We start from the raw sequence: 26,672 nt of genomic DNA, 5'->3' as shown, positions 1-26,672 counted from the left end.
GTACTGGAAATTGAACCCAGGGGCACTCAACCACCGAGCCACATCCCCAGCCCTATTTTGCATTTCATTTAGAGACAGGGTCTCACTGAGTTGCTTAGTGCCTCACTTTTGCTGAGATTGGCTTTGAACTTACAATCCTCCTTTCTCAGCCTTCTGAGCCATTGGACACATACAAGTTTTTGTGAGGACAAAAGTATTTATTTCCCATTAAGTTGGCTTATAGAAGTTCCTTCTGAGGAAACTTCAGATATTTTGGTTTTCTCAAATGGCTGCACCATTTTACATCCCCATCAGTAATCTAGGAGAGTTTCAACTTCAACACATCCTCACTGACATATGTAATTTTTCTTTTTTTATTATAGTCATTCTAGTGTATATGAGGTGGTAGTTTTCAGTAGCAATATAAGAAACGTTTTTTTTTCTTAGAAATAATTATAAATTCACAAATAGTATAGTTTGCAGAATCAAACTCTGTAAAGGAGAAAACAAATTGTTGTTTCTCTCACACACTCAACACAGAATGCTTCTGTGACCAGATGTGTGTGGATTTTTCCCTACACAACAAGCAATCTCCAGTGGACACTGACTTGGTAACCTATAATTCAGTTCTGTTCATATGCTAGCTACCTGGAGACAGAATCAGATCCCACAGGTTGAGGGCTCAGTCCCACAAAGCTTCCTCCACATCAGACACCAATTTCAAGCAGTAGGTTGTCACCTGTACTTCAGACTATGCCCCCACCCCCGACTTTTGGGTTCCAGTAATTGCTAGGAAAGCTTACAGAACTCAGAGAAACATGTTTACTGTCTTACTATAAAGGATATAATGAAGATACAGTTTAACAGACAGATGAAGAGAGACAATTTCCCTTCTCTGGGATCTCCATATTCCCAACACCTCCATGTGTTCAGAAACCCAAAGCTCATTGAACCTTGTTGTTCAAGAGTTTTTATAGAGATTGATCCCCAGCCTGCCAGTTCACCCAAAGGTCAGAAGGTACAGCTGAAAGTTTCAACTCTCTGATCACTTGTTCTTTTGAGTGACCAGCCCCATTCTGAGATTGTATGGGCTGTACTCTAAGTTGCCTCATTAGGATAAACTAAGGTCTATCCAAAGGGGCTCATTACAAATAACAAAGAATACTCCTGTCACTCAGGAAACTCCAAGGATTTTAGGTGTTCTGTGACAATGTCAGGACATACTACCCTAAAATGTAACTGTGGGAGACCACAATGCTCCATGTCAAAGCTATACGTCTTTGGCGTATTTTGAGCTGGCTGTTCTGAGAAACTGCAGACACACTAGTAGCTCTGAAAAGCTGTCCTTTTATTTAATGTTTGACTTTTGCAGTGCTGGAGATGGATTCCAGGGCCTTGCATGGATTAGATAAAGCATTCTACCACTGAGCAACATCCCTAACCCTAAAGCTGTCCTTACATAAAATAAATGTACATCTATAAAGGAATTCTATATTATTAAATGTATTAGGGAGAGAGCTATTCCAGACAACTATTTTTAAATTCCTTTTAAGCAGCTATTTATTTATTTAGTTAGTTTTTAGTTTTATTTGGATACAATATCTTTATTTTATTTTTATGTGGTGCTGAGGATTAAACCCAGTGTCTTATCACCATGCAATTCTTTCTCTCACCTCTCATAAATTGTGTGGCCACCCCACACCAATCAAGGCCCTATTCTCTTCTGTAGCTTAGAATGCTATATAAACTTTAATGGATTGACCCTTTATTTGAGACTCTCTCTCTCTCTCTCTGAGTCTCTGTGTGTGTGTATGAGATATCTATGTTCATGGGATTAAATATGTGTTTCTCCTGTCAAACTGTCTTAATGTAATTTGTAGGTCAGTCAAATAACCTAGAAGGGGTGACAGGAGCCATTTTTGCTCCCTAATAACAGGTTCTTGGGACAAAATACAATATATTGCATATTATATCACATTCTCCCAAAGAAAACATCTTACATGATTGTAGTGCAATTTCAAAACCAAGAAGCTGACATTGGTATAGTACTGTTAATTAGGCCTAATTCAGATTTTACAATTTTTAAAGTGGGCTGCTTTATGGACTGAATACTTTTTTCCTCCCCAAATTCATATGTTGGAAACCTGTCCTCCAGTGTGATGGTACTAGGAGCTAGGGCCTTCTGGAGGTAATAGGATTAGATGAATTCATGAGGTTAGAGTCTCTATGATGGGATTATTAGTCTTATAAATAGAGGAAGAGACCACAATACTCACACTCTCCATCCAACCTCTCCAGCCCTGCCACTACTCTATCATGTGAGGCTATAGCAAGCATTTTGATCTTGAACTTTCCAGCCTCCAAAAATGTGAGAAATAAATGTTGTTTAAAGCCACTCAATCTATGGTATTTTGTTATAGGAGCTCGAACTAGACACACTTGAGTACTCCTGTATAATTCTAAGCAATTTTGTTCCATACCATCACAATTGAGATACCCAACTGTTCTATCACCAGAAAAATTCCCTCATGCTATAACATAAAGTATAGCTTCCACCCATCCCACGACTCCATCTTTAATTCTCTTAAATTAGCAAGCACTAAATTCATTCTATGTTTTTGTAATTATGCTATAATAACAATATTTTGAGAAGTTACATAAATGGAATATTTGAGATTTTTTTTTTCACTCAGAAAATACCTTGAGATCCATCTGGGTTATTGCACATCACAATAATTTTTTTCATTTTTATTTCTGGCTATTGTTCTATAAAATGATGTACCCAAGTTTAATCTTCACCCATTAAAACGTGGGTTATTTCCAAATTGGAGTTTGACAAATATGGACTGCTGTGAACATTTATGTAGAGGTTTTTGCATGAACATTGTTGGGATACACGCCCAACAATGTTGTGATGGTTAATCTTGGTTATCAATCTGATTGGTTTGAGATACTCCTAAATTAGTAAAGCACACTTCTGTGTGTGTCTGTGAAGGTATTTTCAGAGATGATGAACAAGTGACCTGCTCTGAGTGTGGGCAGCACTGTCCAGTAGGCTGGGGGGCCCAGATGGGACAACAGCTGAAGAAGGAGGAAGCTCGACTCTTCTTGAGAAGATTATTTGTTGCTGTTGCCATTGCCTGTGGACATCAGATTCCAGCATGCTCAATTTTTCAATATGGACTCACAGCAGCAACTCTTGACAGAGCTTCCTGGTCTTCAACCTGGGACTGGGGTTACACCAATGATCCCTCTTGTTCTGAGGCTCTAGCTTCTTGGGCTGAGCAGCTACTGGCTTTTCTGGCTCTCCAGACTATAGATGGCCATTATGGGATTATCCAGTTTCTGATCATATAAGCCAATTTAATAAATGCCCTCTTATATATTGACACATATATAAATGCTTATATATTTGTGTTTTCTATTGGTTCTGTTCCTCTAGATAATCCTAATATAATTGATGATTTGTATAATATTTGAATAAATTTGTATAAATGTTTAGTCTAAGAAACTGACAGCTTTCCAGATTGGCTATACCACTCTACATTCTTACCAACAACGTAGGAGAGAGCCAGTTTCTCCATATCTTTTATCATCATTTTAATTTTACTTATTCTAACAAATGAGTCATAGTAATCTCATTATGGTCTGAATTTGCATATCCCTAATGGTTAGTGATGTTGAACATCCTTTTCTTTATGTAGGCAATGCACATTTCTTATTTTTTCATAGATTTTCCCCCTCTTACTGTTGTATTTAGATCTTTTAAAGATGTTATATTCCAACTAATTATTATTGCATGAATAAACCTCCATTTTGTACCACATTACCTAAATGAATTTCCTTAGCTTTTTAAGATTTTAAAAGCAGGGGATGTCATAATCATATGTGAGTTTTGTAAAGATCACTGTATTATGTAGAGAACAGACTACAGGAGGCCAGGAATGTGGGAAGGCCATTATATATTTCCTGCATTAGTCTAAAGAGAATGGCAATGTTGACTTGGACCACAAGAGGAGGGTTGTAGCCATGGAGGCAGGGAGAACTTGAAAGACAAGAGATTTATTTTGTAAGAACTGGATCTGAACAGATTGGATTAGGCAAGCATGGGGGCTAGTGAAGGGAAGGAAGAATCCAGGTTTATGCCCTTAAATATTTGGATGTATGGATGGGAAGATGGATGAATTGAAATGGGGAAGATTTGAAGGAGGGAGGCAAGTTTGGGGTAAAGACTAATAATAGTTTTGCGACATGTTAACTTAGAGGTGCCTGAGAACCAAAGCAGTTGTGGGTAAGATATTGGAGCTCAAGTCAGGAAGGGCCTGATGGTATAAATTTAACATGGGGTTTTTCCCTTTGTGTGTATTGTATCGGTCACATCTAAAGCTACAAAAATGGGTAAGGCCACTAGGAATGGATGCCTCAACAGCCTGAAACATGCCAAATTTAATGGCTGAATAGAGGAGACCAACAGAGAGGGAGAAGCAAGATTATAAGAAGCCTTTTGGGAAACCTGAAGAAATCGTGCACTTCTAGGACATAAAAGCAGTATTAATAAAGTGCCCCCAAGAGGACGAAAAAGATGACTGGGAACAAACAGAGTCTGTTGTATTAGTCAATTTGAAAGAGTTTGATTAATTTTCACTCAGAAACCAATCTGCAAGAGTGGGGTCTCCCCTCCTTGCACGCCCCTTTACACATTCCCCTCAATTCTTTAAATGCTAAAAGTGACCGATTCTGGGGCATGTTTTTTTTTTTTTTTTTTTTTTTTTTATATTTTTTTATTTTTTTTTTTTTATTTTATTTTTTTTTATTATTGGTTGTTCAAAACATTACATAGTTCTTGATATATCATCTTTCACACTTTTCTTCAAGTGGGTTATGAACTCCCATTTTTAGCCCATATACAGATTGCAGAATCACATCAATTACACATCCATTGATTTACATATTGCCATACTAGTGTCTGTTGTATTCTGCTACATTTCCTATCCTCTACTATCCCCCCTCCCCTCCCCTCCCCACCCCTCTTCTCTCTCTACCCCCTCTACTGACCTTCATTTCTCCCCCTTGTATTATTTTTCCCTCTCCCCTCATTTCCTCTTGTATGTTCTTTTGTATAACCCTGAGGGTCTCCTTCCATTTCCATGCAATTTCCTTTTTCTCTCCCTTTCCCTCCCACCTCTCATCTCTGTTTAATGTTAATCTTCTTCTCATGCTCTTCGTCCCTACTCTGTTCTTAGTTACTCTCCTTATATCAAAGAAGACATTTGGCATTTGTTTTTTAGGGATTGGCTAGCTTCACTCAGCATAATCTGCTCTAGTGCCATCCATTTTCTGGGGCATGTTTTAATTTCTGTTATTATTTTGTGTGTGTGTGTGTGTGTGTGTGTGTGTGTGCGCGCGCGCGCGCGCGCATCTCTGTTTTTTTCTCTTCTGTCTATAATAAGTATTGTATAGTTAAAAAAAAAAAAAAAATCCTGTTCCTGAGCACAGCGTGGCCAGTCGGGTAGCTTCCCCATGAGGGCTTGTTGCTCCCTCCCTGCTGCTGATAAGGACGCAGGGGCAGGAATGATGCTTGTCATTCATGCTACTTATTCTGCATACCCTTGGCTACTCAGCTGGGAGCTTTGCCTGAGGCTGGGCTCTATTGTCTGAATCCAGGGCCAGAAGGAACTGAGGGCTCTTTTTCCACATCTACCTGGATGCTGTCTGCAGGCTTGGGTTGTTAAGTGCCCTGTTTAATTGAGAAGTGCCTTTTATCGAAAAGAAGGGGTGAAATTAATTAAGCCTAGAGGAAAGGACTTTGGGGGGCGGAGCTAAAGAGGAAGAAAGGAGAACCCTTTAAATAAGGCTCCTACTCTGGCTGCCAGGGAGTGTGCGGGACCAGCAAGCAGGAAGCTGGGCTGCTTCCCTCCTTCACGTTGCTGTCCATCTCCTGTGTTTTCCCCTGTGAGAAGGAGCCTGAGCCTGAGGAAGATGATGGAGCCTGAGGAGTACAGAGAGAGAGGTGAGTGATGGGTATCCCTGGTCCTCTTCCCCATTGTCACTTCTGTAGGGGCAGCTGCTGGTGAGTGGCCCTAGGTTTTGTAGTATCAATTGACTGGAGCATTAGCATTGAGTTTTGAGGCTTGGCTTCAGCAACAATTTCTCTGAAAAGGAACATGAGATCAGAGATGAAAACCTCTCTCTCATTCTCCCTCTCATCTACCCACTCTCATGGATATCCATATTACCTTTGACTTTTTTTTTCTTTCAACTTTTCCACAAAATAGAGGGAAAAGGGGGTTATTTATCTTCTGAAAGTCATTTAGATGCAGGGCTATCATTCCCTGATATTTCAGTATTTTATAGTCACTGCAAAATTTTGTCTCTTAATATTCATTTCTCTATGTGTGAACCCATGTACACTGTTCTTTCATTTAGTCCTTCATTCCCTAAGTATTTAGTATATGCCCACCATGTATCAATACTCATATGAAGAGCAAAACCAAATTATTACCCTGTTTCCAGGCCTGGGTTTTCTTAGAGGGGAAGTGGGTAATTGCTTTTAAGAGAATTTTGCATATCTTTATCACTGTAATTTTTTATATTCTTATCTCTACTACTGGGTTGCATTGCCTCAGATTCCTTTATTATACACTATTGTCTTATATTAAAATCCAGCTTTCCCTGTCCCCCAGGAGATAATTGACTAAGTGTCCATCAATATGCACACTTTTCAGTGTGCATTAGCTTATTTGATTGCTTTGCCAAGGCATATTGAGCTCAGAGCAGGTTGCTGTGGACTTTATCCTGTGATGGGAACACAAGTTCATTTATACTGTGCCTGACAAGGGGAAGGTAGGTCCAGAGCTCTTGACCTCTGGTGGGGCACTTCAGAAGTCACCAGAGCCCCTGGGCTTTGAGAGGGTTGCAGGAGAGCAGAAAGAAAAGTGCTGAAATCTTTTTGATTCCTTAGTATTTTCTGGGGCTCATTCTCTTTATAAGAACTTCATGAGCTGATGCAGAGGGAAGAAATGGGGTACTGTCTCCTCCATTTAAAACAAAACAAAACCTTTATTCTGCAGGGGTAAAAGGAGTCTACATTGTATTAAGAAAGGTTTATGGATATTGAGAGAATCATAAACACACACAGAAAGGGAGAGAAACTCTGTGTATATACATGTGTGTATAACATTTTTTTTGTATCAAGAATTGAACCCAACAAACACTTAACCACTGAGCCACATCCCCAGACCTTTTAAAAATATTTTATTTAGAGACAGAGTCTTGCTGTGTTGCTTAGGGCCTTGCTAAGTTGCTGAGGCTGGCTTTGAACTTGCTATCCTCTTGCCTCAGCCTCCCAGGCCGATGGGATTACAGTCATGCATCACTGTGCCTGGCTTGTGTATAACAATTTTTAAATACAAAGAGCTCCTAAGCCTACTGAACCTCTAAGGTAAAGAATTCATAGCTATTCTGTTCTGAGAAGAAAACAAAGGCAGGAGAGACATAAATGAATGAGGGGAAGAGAAAATATTTTACTTTGGAGCTAGAGTTTTGTACTTTAGAGATTTCTCCTCTTTTTCATTTTGTTATTCACACATCCTCTTCATCAGTCATTTTCTCCCTCATTCTTTTATTTTTATATATTTTTTTTAATTCTGAAGATAAGAGCATGACTGGGATCAGACTCCTCCCTGGTCCATGACTCTATCTCTTTTTTCACCACGTTCTCTTGATCCCAATCCAAGAGGGATGGGCACAAGTTGGCCAGGGCCAGTCAGGGGACACGACCCTGGTTTCTCTGCTTTCTTCTAGGGAGAGAGATGGTGGATTACATCTGCCAGTACCTGAGCACTGTGCGGGAGAGGCGGGTGACCCCAGATGTGCAGCCTGGCTACCTTCGAGCCCAGCTGCCTGAAAGTGCGCCTGAGGAACCTGATAGCTGGGACAGCATTTTTGGGGACATTGAGCGAATCATCATGCCAGGGGTGAGATATAGTGACCACACGGGTGACTCTGGATTTTGGGGGCATACAGGGTGGGTGGTGGCCTGAAGAAAGACCTGCCTTCGGTCAGTCTGGGATGAGAATGCATCCTTCTGTTACTTCCACCAATATCCACCTCCATCTTCTGGGCATGTGGAGGGCCAGGACTTTGACTGGGGGTAGGTTTCTGACACCAGGGATGGCCTATAGTGTTGAGTGTGTAGCCGGGGACAATAATGACTGTATTTCAGGGCATAGTCCAATTTAAGGAATGGGCATCTAAAGGAATGGTATGAGAAATAAAAAGTTTATTTGAAGGGAAAGAAGAAATACAGATAGCAAGGCAGAAGACAGAAGGCTGGAAATAGTCCCTGGGCCCTGATAGGCAGAGCCAGGGACTCTCCTACCTAGTATCTGAGTTCATGCCAAAGTAAAGGAAGAAAGTGAGGAATATGATCCACTGAAGGCACCCTAGCTGTCAGGATGGAGACCCAGGTAGCTGAGGGGTCCTCTCAGCCCCTCTTTCCACTGTAGAGTGGGTACCATGTCCTTCTTACCAGGGAGGTCTGGTGATTGAGCTGTTGGTGAATGAGTTTTCCATGAATCATTGATACTCAGTGATGGAGGGAGCAGCCTGGGATGTTGCTGGTGAGGCCAGAGAAGAGGTGGGAGTTGGCTGATGTTCTGGGTAGCAACCTCTGCATCCCTGGCCACCAGGGTGAAGAACTTGCCCCAGGTGTCCTTGCACTGTACCAGCTGGGCTATATGTCAGCTAGTTTAATCCTCACAGTGATTCTGTTTGACAGGTGAGGAAATGCAGGCTCTCAGGAGTTAACTGTCCTGCCCAAAGTCATAGAATTTGTACTGGATAGATGTAGGAGTTCACACTAGGCCAGTTTTACACCAAAGGCTCTGCTCTTTATCCTATACTGTGATGATGCCTCCTGAGCAAGGAGAGGCTGAACCTGGCCCCAGCACCACACCCCAGTAATTCCCCTAACACCTAGGCTTTTGGCTCACTCCCTCTGCTTGGGTCATTGTGTCCTGACCTGTGTGTGTGTCTAGAAGCTCTTCCCAACACTGACTTGAGAATCATCTCCATCATCCCAAGATGATGAATCTCCAGAGATGCCTGGAGATTCCAGAAATGTGCTTGAAGGCAGAAAGGAGAAAATATTCAAACTCAGAAAACAAGAGCAAATTTGCAGAATGACAAATACTCACCTCTCTTTTACTATTGTCTATTTTACAAGCCTCTTTTGAAAATGTCAATATCAGTGAATCTTTACCATAAAGGCTAGCTCCCTGATAAGATTATCTCACAGGTTCCATTTTGTAAAATGCAATCGGCTGAGGCACTAACTGTAATCTGAGGGAGAGAAAAAGCAACCGTTAGCAGAGCCAGAAATGAGCTGATTCAGTTGATGGAAAGAAATCCCAGCAGTTGGGGGGAGGTGTGGCCAAGGAGGCTCATTTCTGGACAGGGGGTCTGTCTGTTTTGATAAGGACTCTTCTGGTTTATCTCATCTCATTTATCTTGTAAGGACAGATAATTACCTCTTGATAGGCCTAGGAGGTGGGAACCCTTCTCTGGGGTTTCCAAAATACTGTCACTAAGCACAGCGATAATGAGGGTCCAATCTTTGATTTTATCTCATAGGCTATACTATCCTCTGAGAATTGGCCTGAGAGCAGTTGGCCCTTTGCTTTCTCATTTTGGTCAGCACCTCATTGAAAATTGGATTCTTTTTTCCTTCCTGTCACCTCCTTAATATTAAGAGAAGAAAAACTTCCTTTCTACTTTAATTCCATCCTGGTTTGAAAACCTTCATTTACTTTTAGATAGGGGAAGATAGAGCAGCCCATGGAAGAAGCAGGACACCATTCTGCTTAGGTGTTTGGGCTCTGGAGCCAGGCAACTTGGGGGTTCCTGTCTTGGTGCTGCCATCTGTCCCTAAGGGTCATCCCTTATAACGAGAAACTGATGTTAAGGGAGGTACAAGAGAAGGTCCTGGTTGTATGGGGACTGAATTGTGCACACATTCTGAGAACACCTTTAAGAAAAAAAGTTAAAAAATGTATCTCAAAAGAGGTACATTAGTGGGTGGCAGGTGTGTGTGTGTGGGGGAGATGTCAAACACAGGACCTTGGAGCCTAAATTCATTAGTTCACAGTAAATCTACAAGGAGCTGGTTAGGGGCAGCAGTAGAACCAGAAACTATGTCCTTGTACTTAAATCTTATCCTTTTACTCCACACACTGTCTAGGACACAGTCTTTACTCGTGGAGGATTATAAAAATTCACACACTCTAAACAACAGAATGACACTCTAAGATGTTATCTAATAAATTATTGGCAGGGGAAACATCTAGAATTATAGAGGTTCATGGGCTGGAGGAGGTCTGCTGTGGGAGGTCCGGAAGGGCATGCGGAGGAACTGAAGAATAACTTTCTAAGAATTAGCAGGTCTGGAAGGGCCATATCTTCATGGAAGTGCTTTCCCTTCAAGGGAAACAGCCTTGCTCAAAGATGCAAATGCAGAAATGAACTAAGCATGCTTACAGAGCAGTGAGATGAGGAGAGATTAGATAATTAATGAGGCAGATGAACCATCAGGGATGTTGGGGCAGGGGCCCTCCACATCCGGCCAGCTCCTCCTTATATCTGTTTCCTATTGTGGGCGGAGGAGTTAGCCTGGAGGTTAGCCTTCCCTACCCTTTGGCTGGCACCTCCTCCCTGTCCTCTCCTCTCCTGACTTCCCTCTTGGAAAGCTAAGGACAGCCTTGAATCTACTCACACTGACCCCCCCTTGTAGGAACTGCCTGCCCAGAGAGCTCAATGCTCCATAAAACAAGTTTTTGCAGGAAATTAGATGAGACAAGCAATTTGCTCTTTTAGAGTTTCTTTGTATTACTGGGCAGGAGCAACAGGGGGGATAAACATTGGAGATCAATGTGAACACTACCCAGAATCCCACAACCTAACTGATACAGACAATTTTATTTTGCATATTTCTTTCTGGTATGTGCCAAGGCTCCACTGATGGCCTAGCTTAGAATATGAGGCATGTGGGTGATTAAAGAATACCAATGAACACGTCTTATTTTTGTTGAGTTGTATCACCTATCTTAAAAGTGTTCTCCCATCTCTAGAGTTGTTTCCCCTTTCCAGGGAGGGTCTCTGGAGGAAGAAAGCCTCCTAGAAATGCCTCCTGATGCCAACTGTGTGCATATTCTGCCTCTAGGTGGTACATTGGCAGAGCCCCCACATGCATGCCTACTACCCAGCCCTTACCTCTTGGCCATCCCTGCTGGGAGACATGCTGGCCGATGCCATCAACTGCTTAGGATTCACCTGGGTGAGTAGCAGTGGCGGGTAACTACTGGCACCTGGGGACCTTTCAGGAGGTGGGTAGAATCATAGGGCAGATATTTTATACAGGCCTCTGAAGAGGAGTCCAAGACAAATATTAAAAATGGAGTGCCACGTAAAAACATGAATAATGGCAATATTCTTTAAGTTTAATCTGTTTATGAATTATCTCTTCTAATCCTTCAATCCAACAGAATCACAAGTACTGGCCCATTTTGTAGATGAGGAAATTGAGGCTTAAGTAACTTATCTTCCCAGGATCACACAGAGTATAGAGACACAGATGAGATTTCAGCTGAGATCTGGTTCTTGTTACAGTTTGTGACCTTTAAGCACTTTGACGCCAGTTGGGTCACAACTTCCCCCAAGCTCATGTCTTTAAAGAGTTAGAGAAATGTCTTCAGACTTCCCTTAATAATTCCTTCAGCACTACTCAGCTTTATTTTTTAATTTAATTTATTTATTTTGGTACTAATGAGCTACCACTGAGCTACATCCCAGCCCTTTTTATTTTTTAATTTTGAGCAGGATCAGAATCTCAATAAGTTGTTCAGATCCTCACTGAGTTACTGAGGCTGGCCTCAAACTTGAGACCCTTCTTCCTTAACCTGAGTGGTCAAGATTACAAGCATGCACCACTGCACCTATCATTACTTAGCTTTAAATTGTGCCAAAATCCTCCTAAAAAACTATATTTTAAACCTATAAGGCACTATATCACTATATTTTCCAGGAGAGAATACTATACTTTCTTAGTCAGAACACATTGCTTTTGGCTTTGGAGTATTTCTTGGGTATTTTGAGGGACTTAGGGAACCAAATCCAAACGAATAATTTCTAGGAATTTCTTCACAGAGCCCTGGAGAATCTGTCATTGAGGACAAAATGAATCCAATGCCCCATATTCTTTTCCCTTTTGGTTTGGCAGAGGGTGGGATGAGGGCAGGTACCGGACCTGACGCTGACTCCTTCTCTAGGGAGGCTCCCATTGATATAGGCAGAGAGAAGTGGCTCTGGGGCTGGTGGGGGTGTCTCAGTGCTTTGGGTCTGTGCAGATGAAATTTCTTTCCCTTTTTCAGGCTTCCAGCCCTGCATGCACAGAGCTGGAGATGAACGTCATGGACTGGCTGGCAAAAATGCTGGGACTCCCTGAGCACTTCCTACATCACCATCCCGGCAGCCAGGGGGGAGGTGTCTTGCAGGTGGCGCATTGACAATCTCTACCTAGCACAGGGGCTAAGTAGTCAAAGAAAAGCCAGCCCTTCCCCAGCAATTTTCCTATTCTTCAGAGTTTCCCCGGGCTACCCTAACCACCATCATTATTACCAACATCACTTCCTTGATTGACAACATCTTCAGCCACAGCACCGTTGAGATAGCTTGAGCCTCCACCCCAGCCGCCACTAGGGCCACCTCATCTTCCATTTCATTTACCTGCTGCTCCCACCTTCACCACTTTCTCTCCTTTTTCTTTGAAAGAGACTAAAAAGGCAACACAGATTATCACACTTCCATTATTTCTGAATTCAAATTTCTTAGTTTATAATCGGACAGTTCCTCTCTGTTGTCCCACTTTACACCTTGTGATAAGAGAGGAAGAGAGAAGTCAAGGAGAGCCCACTCCCACCTCAGGTTGGGGAAATCTCTGGGAGGGAAATTAACAACATGGAGTGAGGAACCTTGCCCTTGGATCCTGTTTTTGGGATATGTGTCAAATGATAGTTCTTCAAATATTTTTTTTTCCGCCCAGCGTGGAGCTTTCTGGATGCCTCCCATACACCATGCACATGGCTAGGTCCATCTGCATCTATGAACCCTTGGCATTCAAGAGGTCTTTGTTCTGAGGCCTTTGAGAATCCCCAAATTCTCAAATTCTATTGTAATTTTCCTGGTTTTATAATCTAGAGATAATAATATTTTCCTAAAGAGTTGGCGTGGTATTAAATAAATTCTCCTATTAGATACAAAGAGCCATAATGTACTGAGTGAGAGAACTGGCAAGTTCACTGGCTCCATTTGCCAGCTAAGTTATTGCTTCTCTCACTCCAACCTTGCAGCAGGATTAAATTTGTAACCTTACAAGAAAGAAAAACAGCTGCAGGTTGTGGACCTGCTGGGTTGTTAGCAAATACTTGAAACTTCATATATTATATCTGGGAGAATGTGCACAATGTCTACTTACATGATCTTACATCTAATCATCTGAGGAACCCTGTAGGTATATAGTGTCATTTCCAACTTTTGAGATAAGAGCTCTGCAGCTCAGAGAGCTCAAATAGGCCACACAGATGGTAAGTGGGAAAATGAGGATTCAAATCCATGCCTGTTCCCATTCAAACCATGCTCTCTCCTGTGTGCATTAGCCATGTGAACTTGAGATAACTGATCTGAGCATCACTATCCTTATCAATAGTCGGAAGTATCATAATTATCTCAGAGAGGTGTTGTGAGGATCAAGGAGGATAACAGGAAGTGTTTCATAAACTGTGAATTGGGATACAGATGGAAGGTGGTATTAGTATTAAGTTGGCTTCCTTGTTATGGAGTAATTTTCAGCCACTGACTCTCTCGTGGAATCTGGTCCACGAGAGATTTATACAGCCAGAGTATGAACTGTTTTTTGATGAAACTTTGACTCCCTGGCCATAACAGTGTCTGAAAAGCTCTTTAGCAGGATTCTATCAGCTATAGGTCAAGGAGCAAAGATACCAGGGACTATGTGAATGAATGATCAGGAATCATAGAATCCTGAGAAGCTGCCTACCTGGCCTTCGGTATTCCTACAATCATGCCCAGAGGGATATTGTCTGGTCCTTCCCATCCCAGAAGGCAATTAAATGGATGCTCTTAATTTTATATATGAAAAAAAGAATCTTACAGAGGGGCAATATTAGCCCAAGGTCACAATAGTCATTGACAACAAAAGCAGGGTCAAAGTTGCCAGCCTCTCACATAAGCCAGGACCCTCTCTCTGGAATATCCCTGTGGAATCAACCTCCATCTCCATACCTAATCCTTTGAGAGTTTTCTATCTTTTATTCTTTTCTTTCCTTTCCATTCTGGGGATCAAACCCAGGGCCTTGCACATGTTAAGCATTGGCTCTACCACTGAGTGGGTCCCCAGCCCAAAAGAGTACTAAATAAGTTTTACACAGGGAGCAAACTTGAACTTTCTCTTTTTGGTTTCTGGAACATTCTCTTTTTGGTCTCTCTAATAGGGATGTTGGTATTAGATATAAATTTGTTTTTAGAATGCAAAATAGGGGTTGGGGAGAAGGAGGGCCCCTTAGGGAGGAGTTATGTACACATAAACAGAGGAAATTACTTAATTTGGAAAATTTATCAAGAGGACATAGAAAGAGGCTGCCATTGGTAATCCTTCCACTACAGAGCACAGTCAGTGAATCTACCTTGATCGCCCTGCTGGCTGCAAGGAAGAACAAAATCTTGGAAATGAAAACATCTGAGCCTGATGCCGACGAGTCCTTTCTGAATGCCCGTCTCATCGCCTATGCCTCTGACCAGGTGAGTTACCTGACACAGGACAAACTTCAGGTTGGTGGTTGGCTTCCAGGGCCTTAGTCTGTAAGCAGTTTTCTTCTAGCACATGAGCACCTTGTGCTTCAGGGTAGCTCAGGCCCAGAGGTTTTCTCCAGGATCTCTAGGGGGAGCCAAGCTTCGACCATTTGAACTTGATTCCAGGAAGACTCTTTACTAACATGTTTCCATGGTCCTTCCAGGCTCACTCCTCAGTGGAGAAGGCTGGTTTGATTTCCCTTGTGAAGATGAAGTTTCTACCTGTGGATGACAACTTCTCACTTCGAGGGGAAGTTCTTCAGAAAGCCATTGAGGAAGACAAGCAGCGGGGCTTGGTGCCTGTCTTTGTAAGTCAGAATGTATCCTTAAGATTAGAATGGTAGAACATGGATGTGAGCAAGGAATTTGGGCAGAATTCAGGTAAGTAATGTGCTGCAAACCAGAGCAGAAGAGTCTTCAAATACACTGTTTTACAAGTTATGATTGCTATTCATCGATATGTGATGAAATGAAATTTGTTGTGACTAGCATTAAAAATAAATAGAAAACATCCAAATGCATTTAGACAGCCAGAGTATGAACTGTTTTTTGAAATTTTATTTCAAATACACATGTATATGTGGACTAATTGCTACATAAAATATATTTCTTAGTTTGTGCTAAAACACAATGTGAAATACACATTGTTCTAGTAGGATGCATATGGTAGGTAATGTGTGTGGTGAAATCTTTGTTCAGACCCACCCTACCCAGATAACTGACTTTCATTTCTTTCCAGGTCTGTGCAACACTAGGGACCACTGGGGTCTGTGCATTTGACTGCCTGTCAGAGCTGGGCCCCATCTGTAAGTATATGCCCCATGTGGTGAAGAAAACAAGGAATACATTTAAAAATATTTTCTAGAGTGAGAAATATTTCCTGAAACCAACTCTATGGACTTATTCTCCCTGCCTCTTTGGTCAATTTGAGGACATGGGAAGAATTACCAAAGGTGATACTCCCAGGCAGCCCAGGTCACTGGGCTTTTCCTAGTGGTGAGACAAGGGTTAGAGTTGCCCCATCATGCATCTTCTCCTGGGAGACAATGGCAGGAAAGAATGTTAGTCAGCGTTCCATCAATATAACCAATATCTAAGGTAATTCACTTATGAAGAAAATAGATTTATTTTGGCTCACAATTTTGAATTTTCCAGTCCATGATTGGCTGGCTTTGTCCCTTTTGAGCCTGTGGCAAAGCAGCATATCATGGTGGGAGCACATGGTGGAGAAAAACCACTTACCCCATCACAAGCCAGGAAGGGATAGAGTGGGAGATCAGGTTCCAAAATCCTTGTCAAGGGCACACCCCCAATGACCTAAAGACCTCCATAAGGCCCCACCTCTTACAAGTCTCACTACCCCCCAAGAGGGCCACTCTGTGGACCTTTAACACATGGACCTTTGGGGTCATTCAAGTTCCAAACTATAACTGAGAGTCTCAGGTTTTCTCATTCTCTCACTTGTGTGTTGAAATCTACCTAAAGCAGGCTGTATCTAAAAAACAGGGCAAATGAGGTACAGGGAGATATTTTCTATTCTGCTTCAGAAAAAGAAAAGAGTAGGGTAGGGAAAACCATGTGAGAGATAAAGGCAGAGAAGAAACCCAAATATAATTGTTTAATCCACAACAGAGATACCCACTAAGAAAGAGAGCCATCTTTCTAGCCTTTGTATTAGATGCATTAACATTGCTTTCTGGGATAGTGGGAAGTTGGTTGTTCTAGGATATTCTAGATTGAAGCCAAGGGGGTGTTGGTCCTCTGTCCAATGTGAGAAAAAGGTCAGGGTGAGGTTTTAGTAGACTTTCCCATTAGGAGGCAGTGACACCTCTTTCAGCCCCTCTCCCTCACACTGACACCCCATCCTTCCATCTGCATGCACTTTGATGGCTCATTTAGCCAAGCACATCATCCTTTCCCAGCTATTCCCTTTGCCTACCATCCAGCTGAGTGAAGTGAGAGATGTCTTTCGATTCCCTACTTCATGCCTCCTCTCCAGCAGGTCACATTTACTTCCTCAGGTGCCAGTGAGGGACTGTGGCTTCACATCGATGCTGCTTATGCAGGCACTGCCTTCCTGTGTCCTGAGTTCCGGGGATTTCTGAAAGGCATTGAGTATGCTGACTCTTTTACCTTCAATCCTTCCAAGTGGATGATGGTGCACTTTGACTGTACTGGGTTCTGGTGAGTGTTGTCAGCCAAGCTCTGAGCACATGGGAGAGCCTTGTTTCCTTTGGAGAGAACTCTGACACTTATACCCATTTGGAAACCCCCAGGGTCAAGGACAAGTACAAGCTGCAGCAGACCTTCAGTGTGAACCCCATCTACCTCAGGCATGCCAACTCTGGTGCTGCCACTGACTTCATGGTGAGTACCCAGGAGAGGGAGGGCAGCTTGTGACCTCCGAGGTGGGAACTGGCTGCCTCTGACCCCTAAAGTCCTCCTGCATGTTGGCTCCCTTCAGGAGGCAGAACACTTTGAGCTCATCCCATAATACTGACACTGTGTTCCTTTGATTTCAACTTGTGCATGAGTATATTGAATGTAACCCAGAAAACTATTAAAAACCCTAGAAAAGGAGAGCAAATTTTGAGGCAGAATGCACATTTCCTGAATATCTGTGGTTTTTTTTTTAAAAAATTTTATTCCTAGAAATATTTTTCCCTACTACAGGTGGGTCAATCCTTCTTCTCCATCTTGGATAATATGTTTTTCAGTCACTACCAAGCAGGGAGGGATGGAGCATTTCCCTGGGTGGGGAAGAGGTTCCTTGCTTACATTGCTTTTAGTCGTTGTGCCTGACAGAGGCACTGTTGGGAGCTCTGTGATATGGCGAGACACGTGTGCCCTTTGTGAGGTTCTGGATGTCTCCAGGCATTTTTTGGCATTCTCAACTGCCTGCATCTCCACTCTCCCAAACTCACATTCAGGGATGTAAACAATATACATTATGTATTGCATAGCTAACAGGAGGCTGTGAAGCAGAATGCAGGGATCTTAGTTTGGAATTCCATAACAGCAGTGGCCCTTCAGGAAACTTATTGGACCTCTCTGAGCTCTTTCTCGTCTATGACATGGCAACAGTGTTACCACTGTCATAGGGTATTGTTAGGCTTAAGTGGTAATCTACATATAGATTGCTTAGCACAATACCTGTGTGGCAAATGCTTAATAAACAGTAGTCACAATACTCCTAAAATCTCTTTTGAGCTGCAGAGATTGGCTACAGCAAAGTGATTAAGCTTGTAGGTGCTAAAGCCAAATTACCTGTGTTTGAACCATGGCTTCTCCACTCACTAACTTGGGTGGCCTCAGGCACATGAGCTCTATCATCACTTGATTATAGGGTTGTTCTCTCCTAGACCAGTTCATGCTTGCTTGAGATCTGTGAAGGTTTTTGATTGGAATTGCAGGCAGTAAACTTGCAGTGGTAGGAGAAGACCCTCTAGAGGTGAATAAAGATAGGACATCTCAACTTCCCTTTTTTGGTGGGTTTTCAGAAAAATTCAAATTAAAAAATTTAAAAATTCCACACAGTTATTTTTACGGCTAAGTTTTGTTCCTGAGCACAAAACAATACCCATTCTCCTAAAAGTGGATTTTAACCTAAGAACACCATAACCTAAGAACACTATCTTTGCCTTTGTCCGTTTTGAATTTCATGTTAGCTTTTTGTTATTGTTGTTCATTTATCAGAGTATCTCAAGATCTTCCTATGGTTCATTCCCACCAGTTTGGAGATTTTTACAGTACTCTCTCTTTTCCAGATAGCTTAGAAAAATCTAAATTAAACTTTTCCACGTGCTGGTCCATGGTAATCTTAGTATTTTACCTTCTACATCCAAAAAGCATTACTTTATACTTGTTCTTCCTCCATCTGGAATCCTGTGGATTTAATTTTTAAGACTATGAAGAAACTCTGAGAACACTGAAGCTGCTATCTTTGTTGTGATCCTGGGGGTCTCACAGGGGCTCTGACCCAGACCCCAAGCTCTTTTGCAGCCAGGTGCCTGCGGTTTTAAATAGAAGCTCATCCCTGCTCTGAGATGAGCCAGAAATAGTGGTGCATTCCTGGGACATTGGAATCACCTAAAATCAGTCCCTCTGCCATCAGCAAAACTCCCCTCCTGTTCATTTCCTTTCCCTCCAATAGCATAGTGAGCCCCAGTGGATGGGGCATTGTCTTGCCCTTGGCAGTGGAGACTGACAAAACCTTGAAAGGACACAGAGGAGGCTGGGGAAGGTCACTACTTAAAAAAGAGCCACATCAGCCTTTGTAAATTCAGATGTCTTGAGCTGACAGAAATTCTTGGGTCAAGCCACCCTTCTGAGCCAGTATGAATTGGTTTTGGAAGAGTGACAAAAGAAGAACAACTGGGAATAAAGATGATTATGAAGAAGTCAAAATTAAAATCGTCTCTGCCTTTCCCTGTTAATTTGCTGATGAAATAAAGTATTCCATTGGCCATAACCACCTGGAAACCAGAATGTTTTTAGAGACAACTCTTAGCTTAGCATTCATTATTTATTCTCCTTGAGTGTCCGTTCTTTGGACAAGAGGTGGAGTAGACGCATTCCCTGCTACAGAAATTTCGTTTTGTTTCCAAGCTTTGATGCCCTCTGCTGGCTAATGGAGGTCCTCAAGCTGCTCCTCCACGTGATGAGAGTTTTGTTTGGAAATCAAAATTTGATATTTTCATGCAGGAGAAATATAGTCCATTGACACAGGAGTAATGTCCCCACAGTGCCTAACCCAGGAAACTGGGTTGAAGGCTGAAGATGAGGACATTTGTGAGGATTTGGCAATTCCATGGATGGGCAGATAAATATTTGACAGGACAAATATTTATTTTTTATTTATTTCATTTAAAAAATATCTTTATTTTGTTTATTTATTTTTATGTGGTGCTGAGGATCGAACCCAATGCCTCACATGTGTGAGTCTGCCACTGAGCCCCAGCCCCAGCCCCAAATATTTATTTTTTAGCAAATTAAAAATTGTGGTGGAAGCTTTCTGACAGTGGAGGTATAGGTTATTAAAAACCCCACTACACGTTAGAATAAATAAGCACTTTCCAAACTCTTTACTTTGTTTTCAGATCTGAGAAATTGGTTTGGAAGATGTCAGACCTATGGTAACTGCAACTTTGAACTTTAAGCCCTATTGAATTCCATCACCAGAACAAAGGGTCAATTTCAGTCTAACAGAAACAGAGATTTGGATGGATGCCCATTTGAAATCTGAATGCTTGAGTGATACCCCTGAGGTCACAGGAATCTCACAAGTCAGGATAGGGCAGTGAGATTAAATAAGTAATATGTTGGTTCTAGATAGAAATACTGCTGTGAGTTGGCAGCTCACATAGTTTATTATCTAATAACAATCCTCACTGACAACTTCCGCTGAGCTTTTGCCCTCTGTTTTCCTTGTACCACTTCCCTGGAAACTGCTGTCCATTCTGTTTCATGGATGAGCAGTGAAGTGTCTCCGCCCAGGCTCACACAATTCGTCAGTGGCTAAGCTGGAGGAGACACCCAGATCTGCGGGGCGCCAGTATCTGAGCTCGTAACTACCCCACTTTTAATTGTTATCTAATTCGTTGGAACAGAAATAGAACACCTTATTCATGAAACAAGTTCTTTTACAGAAAAAAAATATATCTCCTCTATCTTGAGTTTCTGGACTGGGATGAGATATTTAAAACAGCATTAAAAGAAAAGTGCTCTTCTCATTAGTTCAAGGTTATGGACTGAGTTTTCACTTGTCCTGAGGCTGGACAAGGAATTATTGGCCACCATTATCAGTGGAGTACCCTTTGGATAACTTGCTTTGGCTTGCTCCTTAGCAACAGCTTCAGGAGTCATGGTGACAGTGTCCATCCCTGAGGGCTGGGCAAGCAACAGATAATGCCCAAGAGTGTCCAAGGGAACAGACACCCTTGTCTCTAACTGTGAGCACTGTGTTCTTTTAATTCTAGCACTGGCAGATCCCTTTGAGCCGGCGGTTTCGCTCTATTAAACTCTGGTTTGTGATTCGGTCCTTCGGGGTGAAGAATCTTCAAGCACATGTCAGACACGTATGTAGCATGGACGCTGTGGTGCTGAACCCATCTTGCTGTGTTTTCTCCTGGGGAGGAAGGCTCTGCTCTGCTTTACTGACATACCCAGGGGGCCATTGGTGTCTGGCTCAGGTGTCTGGGACTACACAGGGGCTCCTGAGATTTGATTATTCAGGGTGGCCCTATCTTTGTTAACTGGAGAAGCACTGAGCACAATATCAGCCTAAGGGCTCTCTGGTGCCTGTTTTCTCTGCTGAATGTCTCACCATGCCTTTTGCTGTCACTGAGCACTGGGGAGTGATAGCTTGAGAGCCTGGTTTGCAGAGAAAAAGAAAGTAAATCAAAGAGCAGTGTGGATGGCCAAGGTAGGATCTTTTTTGGAATCGCCCTGGCTGAAAATTTTAATTGTTGTTATGGTTATGCCTGAAGTAGCTCTTCAGACCCACCAAATCTGTAATATGTCTCCCTGGGTTGTGTTAACAGCTGTTTGTTGAAGGCATATTTGGTACAATTTATTCCAATTCAATTAAATAACTACAAAATTATTGGGCTAAGAAAGGGACACAGAGATAAGGGAGAAATGCATATTCTTCATGGAGGAGGTGGGACTTAAGGAGCTTGAGCCAGCAGCTAAAGGTCTTCAAGAGCCTATGTGAAAGACAGAGCTATTGATAAAAGCAGCAGGGTCAATCCAAAAACACTCTTTTTTTGTCATGAGGCAAATCTTTACCTCTCTACCTTTCTACTAGGGAATCGCTACTTCTTTCAAACAACAACAACAAAACAAAATGAAGAGGTCAAGGCAGTAACTATGACTGGTCCTAATGTTTGTAATTTTACATTTGTAATCAACAGTGGACACTAATTTATAAGCTGCCACCAGTAAACTGAGGGGTTTTTGGCATTTCATACTCTTGTTCGATCCTCAAGGTCAGAGGGTAATGGGTGGGGAATGAGGCAGTAGAGGTCACAAATAATTAGGAAAATTCTTTGGTTACAACTTAAGACTGGATGTTCAATGTGTAGCTGCCGTCAACCTTCTCTAAATGCTGCCTTTTGCCAGCCCAGCCTCTGAGTTCCCATCTATTTTGCCACATCAGTCCACACTTCTGGGCCTGCCTGCCAAGGGCCTGATTATCAGTTAAGTTTCCACCTCAGCTTGGGCATGTTAGGAAGCCATCCAAAAACCCATGCCCAGGCCACCCGTACCTTCACCGGTACCTTTTACCTGGATTGACATCTCCTCTCAATTGTTGTTCATGGATCAAGCTCCACTTCCTCCCGGAGAGTCCCTGAGTATTCCTTTTGTTCCGGTCTCTACCTCCTTGGTATTCCCAGGGTCACATACTCAGACTCAAATGAGAGTCTGAGCCCAAGGCTCAGTGTCTCACCATAGTAGGGGCTAGAATCAAAACAAAAGTTGTTTTGTATGAGTTAATTTTATTTTTTTAAATTGATTATAATTATTGTTACTTGCATATGTCTTATTTTTTTTTTTTTAAATAGACTGTTTCAATAGATTCTTAAAACAATGCTTGTGGTGGTCACCCTAATTAGGTGTGGCTCAGAGATAGTGCTTGCCCTGCTCAAGAGTGAAAAGCCTCGGGGGCTGGGGATGTGGCTCAAGCGGTAGCGCGCTCACCTGGCATGCGTGCGCCCGGGTTCGATCCTCAGCACCACATACAAACCAAGATGTTGTGCCTGCCAAAACCAAAAAATAAATATTAAAAAAAAAAATTCTGTCTCTCTCACTCTCTCTTTAAAAAAAAAGAGTGAAAATCCTGGGATCTTATTTCAAGCTTCCCAATTACAAGTCCTTTAGTCAGTGTTCTGGGCCATTTCTTCCTATGCAAAGCTCTTGTCTTTACATAAAGCCAAGTTTTGTATTTCTTTGTTACATAGTTGTGCTTTAGAGAATGGGATCTGGGTTTGATTTTTAGTTCCATTTCAGTATTTGGTGACCTTGTGCCAAAAATTACTTAATTTTCCTATGTTTGCCTTCCTGGTTTATAAAATGGGAAAATGATAATCTCACTCTCAAAAGTTTATTGTGAGAATTAAATAAGAGTATACATATGTAGTTCTTGGTGGAGGGCAGTTCGGTACTCGATATTCCCTGCTCCTCCCTCTTCCCCTCTTTTTATTTTCTCCCTTTTCTAACAAGTTGTCATCATTATCATCATTTCTTTTTTTTCCACAATAACTTTATTTTATTTATTTATTTTTATGTGATGCTGAGGATCGAACCTGGGGCCTTGCAGGTGCGAGGCGAGTGCTCTACCTCTGAGCCATAACCCCAGCCCACCAACATTTCTTATCACCTCCAATAGGGATGGTAAACTTTTGCTTTGAAAAGCCAGATGGTAATTATTTTTGGCTTTGGGGGCCATACAGAGACAGTCTCTGTTGTAACTTCCTGTCTCTGTCATAGCACAAAGCCAACATAGACAACACATGGGCATGACTGGCTGTGTTGTAGAAAACTTTATTTATAAAAAGCAGTAGGAGCTGGGCTTTGTGCACCTTGACTGGAGTGTGCAGCTCTGATCTCATTGCCCACAAAGGTGGGCTTTGGTGGTGGACTCGCTGCCTGTGATGTTCTCGCCTCTCCCCTGGCCTCTGTTCTGTCTTATTGTCAACAGCATGCATTGCAGGAAGGAGCAGAGCATGCTGGGAGAAGGCAGCCAGGAGTCCTGCCTTCCACCCCTTGGCGGCTGGGAAAGTCACTTTCCTTTGACTTCTCCTAGAAACTGTGGAGGTTGAACAACGATGGTTTCTGGGTCTCTTTTCTTGCTCCAGAGCATCAGCTTCCTGTTCTTAGCCTGATTCCAGGTCTGCACTTGAGCTGTCTTAATGGTGCTTGATTATGTTGCAGAAAAATTTACTCAGAAGGATATCAAGCTTGGTAAATGGTGGAAATGGGCCTGGAGAGGAGACTCATGATCAAATTAGAAAATGAAATGCAAAAGTAGAGACAGCTAGAAAACAATTAGAAGTGTACTTTCCCTAGGAGAGACAGCCTTAGAACTTACAAAGGAGAAGTTCTTGGGGTGGTGTTTAAGACTACAACAGACCACACAATGGAGAGAGAAAGGGGTTTTGAAAATTGCTACAAATAGAGGAATGGGTTTCCTCTTGGTCAAAGACAAAGCTAATCTCTTGTCTTCTAAAATAGAACAGCAGGTGTGAGTTCCAAGGGACAGAACCACTTAGCAGATATTTTATTGCCTTTCTTCTGGATGCTTGGAGGAATTTTTAAAAATTAAAGAAAAGGGAAGTCTTGTCTTCATTTTGTTAATAATCCTAGGTAAAAACAAAAACTAAAAAAAAATAGGAAATTTTAAAAGATGACACAAACTTCAGTGAAGGATGAACACATAGTAAAATCTTTAACTTTTTCGGTGATAAAATATGCACAACATAAATGTACCTTGTTGAGCATTTTTAAGGGGACAATTTAATGTGACATTAAGTGTACTTGCAATGTTGTGCAACTCAGGAAATTTTCATCATCTCACCCAAGCAGAAACTACCGTTAAGCCATGTACAAAGGTTTTTCTGCTCCGTAGGTTAGGATGATATATAAAATAATGTTCTTTGTGGAATTTAGAAAAAGAAGGATGAAATGATATTGGCCAAATTATATTGTTATATTGTGTGCATGTATGAATATGTGACAACAAATGCCACCGTTATGTACAACCAAAATGCACCAATAAAACATGAAAAAATGAAAAAAGGAAGATGAAAGGGCATTTGAGTTTCAAGATGTGAAGAGGTTGGCAAAGAAAACATGTAGGTTTAGGGTGAGGCTGGGCCATTGCGAACCTGTGCCGTGGAAGGAGGCACCTGCCTATGAGCACAGAGTTTTGGCCCTTGTCTGCTCCCCTGGCCCCTTAAGAAGTGTTCACTCCAGAACAGGAGGTCAGATTGCTTGAATAACAAAGCCCATAGATTCTAGTTTCTGGGGATGACTTGAAAGAGGGCCCTGAGATACAAGTTCTCCAGGTGGGTCTGATGTGACAGGACCAAGGGAACCAGTGGAGATTTTCCAGCTTGCAATATGAGTGAGATCACATGAAGAAGAGAGGCAAGCAGAAGCCACTTAGGTCTCCATGGTTCAAAGGTGTCACCGGTTTAAACTGTTTCGTGATGTGAAAGTTTATGCCTGATTATTAACCTCATTTTTCTCTACATTCACCATTCCAGGGTACAGAAATGGCTGAATATTTTGAATCTCTAGTCAGAAATGACCCTTTCTTTGAAATTCCTGCCAAGAGGCACCTTGGCCTGGTGGTTTTTCGTCTGAAGGTAATGCCATGTTCCAATGATGTTCTTCAGTGTTCTGGAGTTGTTGAATCTCTTGGACATGTAGACATTGGGTTTCTGGAGATGATTACAAGGGGATGTGATCTAGACTTCTCTTTATCCTTCAAACAGGGACCTAATTGTCTCACAGAAAGTGTGTTAAAGGAAATAGCCAAAGCTGGCCAGCTCTTCCTCATCCCAGCCACTATCCAGGACAAGTTGATCATCCGTTTCACTGTGACATCCCAATTTACCACCAAGGATGACATCCTGAGAGACTGGAAGCTCATTCAAGATGCTGCTACTTTCATCCTGAGTCAGCACTGTACTTCCCAACCAAGCCGCATGGTCAGGAACCTCATCCCTCAAACCAATGGCTCCAGAGCCATGGCCAGTGGAATGTCCCTTCAGTTTGTCAATGAGGCAGGAGATGACCCAGCCCAGGCCAGGAAGATCATCAAACAGCCTCAGCGTGTGGGAGCCAGTCCTGTGAGAAGGGAAGACAGCTGCCGCATAGAAACCTTGCTGGACCCACTTGATGACTGCTTTTTAGAAGAGGCCCCAGATGCCACCAAGCATAAGCTGTCCTCCTTTCTGTTCAGTTACTTGTCTGTGCAGAATAAGAAGAAGACAGTGAGGTCCCTCAGTTGTAATAGTGTGCCCGTGAGTGCTCAGAAGCCACTGCCTGCTGATGGCTCTGTGAAGAATGGGGGCTCCTCTAGGGTCAGAATCTTCTCCAGGTTTCCAGAAGAGATGATGCTCCTGAAGAAAAGTGCTTTCAAGAAGCTAATCAAGTTCTACAGTGTCCCCAGCTTTCCTGAATGCAACTCTCAATGTGGGCTCCAGCTGCCCTGCTGCCCTCTGCAGGCCATGGTGTAGACAGGGTCTTCAGCCAGAGTCTAAGGATGTGTGTGTTTCAGGGAGTCTTTGAGCCCCTTCAAATTGTGTGCAGAGTTTGTGTGCTTATGTGTATGTGCATTTTTCTTGGGAGAAAGTCCATAATTTTGATCAGGTTCTCATAGGGGTTCATAGCCCACGGTGGAATATAAATGGAGAGTTTATATCAGCATAATCCAGAAGATTCCAGAAGGTCATTAGACAGAAAGAATTGAGGATTGCATACTGACAGACGGCTTCTGTCTTTTGTGGTTCAACTTGTGATATGAAATATTATTTAGAAATAAATTGTGCTTCTCCCTGAAACAAAGCAAACCCTGTGTGACTTAATTGACTACTAAAACATTAATGAACTAACCAGGGCATGTCCTGGAACATAAATGAATCAACCTCATAGATTTTTCTTTTTAGGATGCTGAAGATTTGAATTTAATTATAGGAAAACAGTGGAGGAACCATTGGTAGTGAAGAAGTCAGGCAACTTGTATTTAAAAGCATCAATTCTGA

General features: G+C 42.2%; 2 protein-coding genes across 2 annotated transcripts in view; one reads left to right on the top strand and one right to left on the bottom strand.

The window, feature by feature from the left end:
- The first annotated feature begins 5,875 nt into the window (after nt 1-5,875).
- On the top strand, nt 5,876-26,153 carry Hdc (histidine decarboxylase). Its single transcript, XM_027926252.2, has 12 exons — nt 5,876-5,989; nt 7,783-7,955; nt 11,198-11,311; nt 12,405-12,527; nt 14,716-14,850; nt 15,066-15,209; nt 15,641-15,707; nt 16,923-17,085; nt 17,178-17,268; nt 20,880-20,978; nt 25,170-25,271; nt 25,401-26,153. Exons 1-12 carry the CDS (start codon nt 5,959-5,961, stop codon nt 26,145-26,147), a joined length of 1,989 nt encoding a protein of 662 aa, XP_027782053.2. The 5' UTR covers nt 5,876-5,958; the 3' UTR covers nt 26,148-26,153.
- The window catches only part of Slc27a2 (solute carrier family 27 member 2), a 52,425-nt gene continuing 49,182 nt past the window's right edge, over nt 23,430-26,672 (bottom strand). Inside the window, exon 10 of the mRNA XM_071608238.1 lies at nt 23,430-26,465. Coding sequence (XP_071464339.1) covers nt 26,439-26,465 — 27 coding nt within the window. The 3' untranslated portion in view covers nt 23,430-26,438. The remainder of the gene's footprint in view (nt 26,466-26,672) is intronic.

The sequence above is a fragment of the Marmota flaviventris genome, chromosome 2 (assembly GCF_047511675.1).
Source record: "Marmota flaviventris isolate mMarFla1 chromosome 2, mMarFla1.hap1, whole genome shotgun sequence".
In the NCBI taxonomy this organism is placed as follows: domain Eukaryota; kingdom Metazoa; phylum Chordata; class Mammalia; order Rodentia; family Sciuridae; genus Marmota; species Marmota flaviventris.
This window is presented reverse-complemented; position numbering and strand designations above follow the sequence as displayed.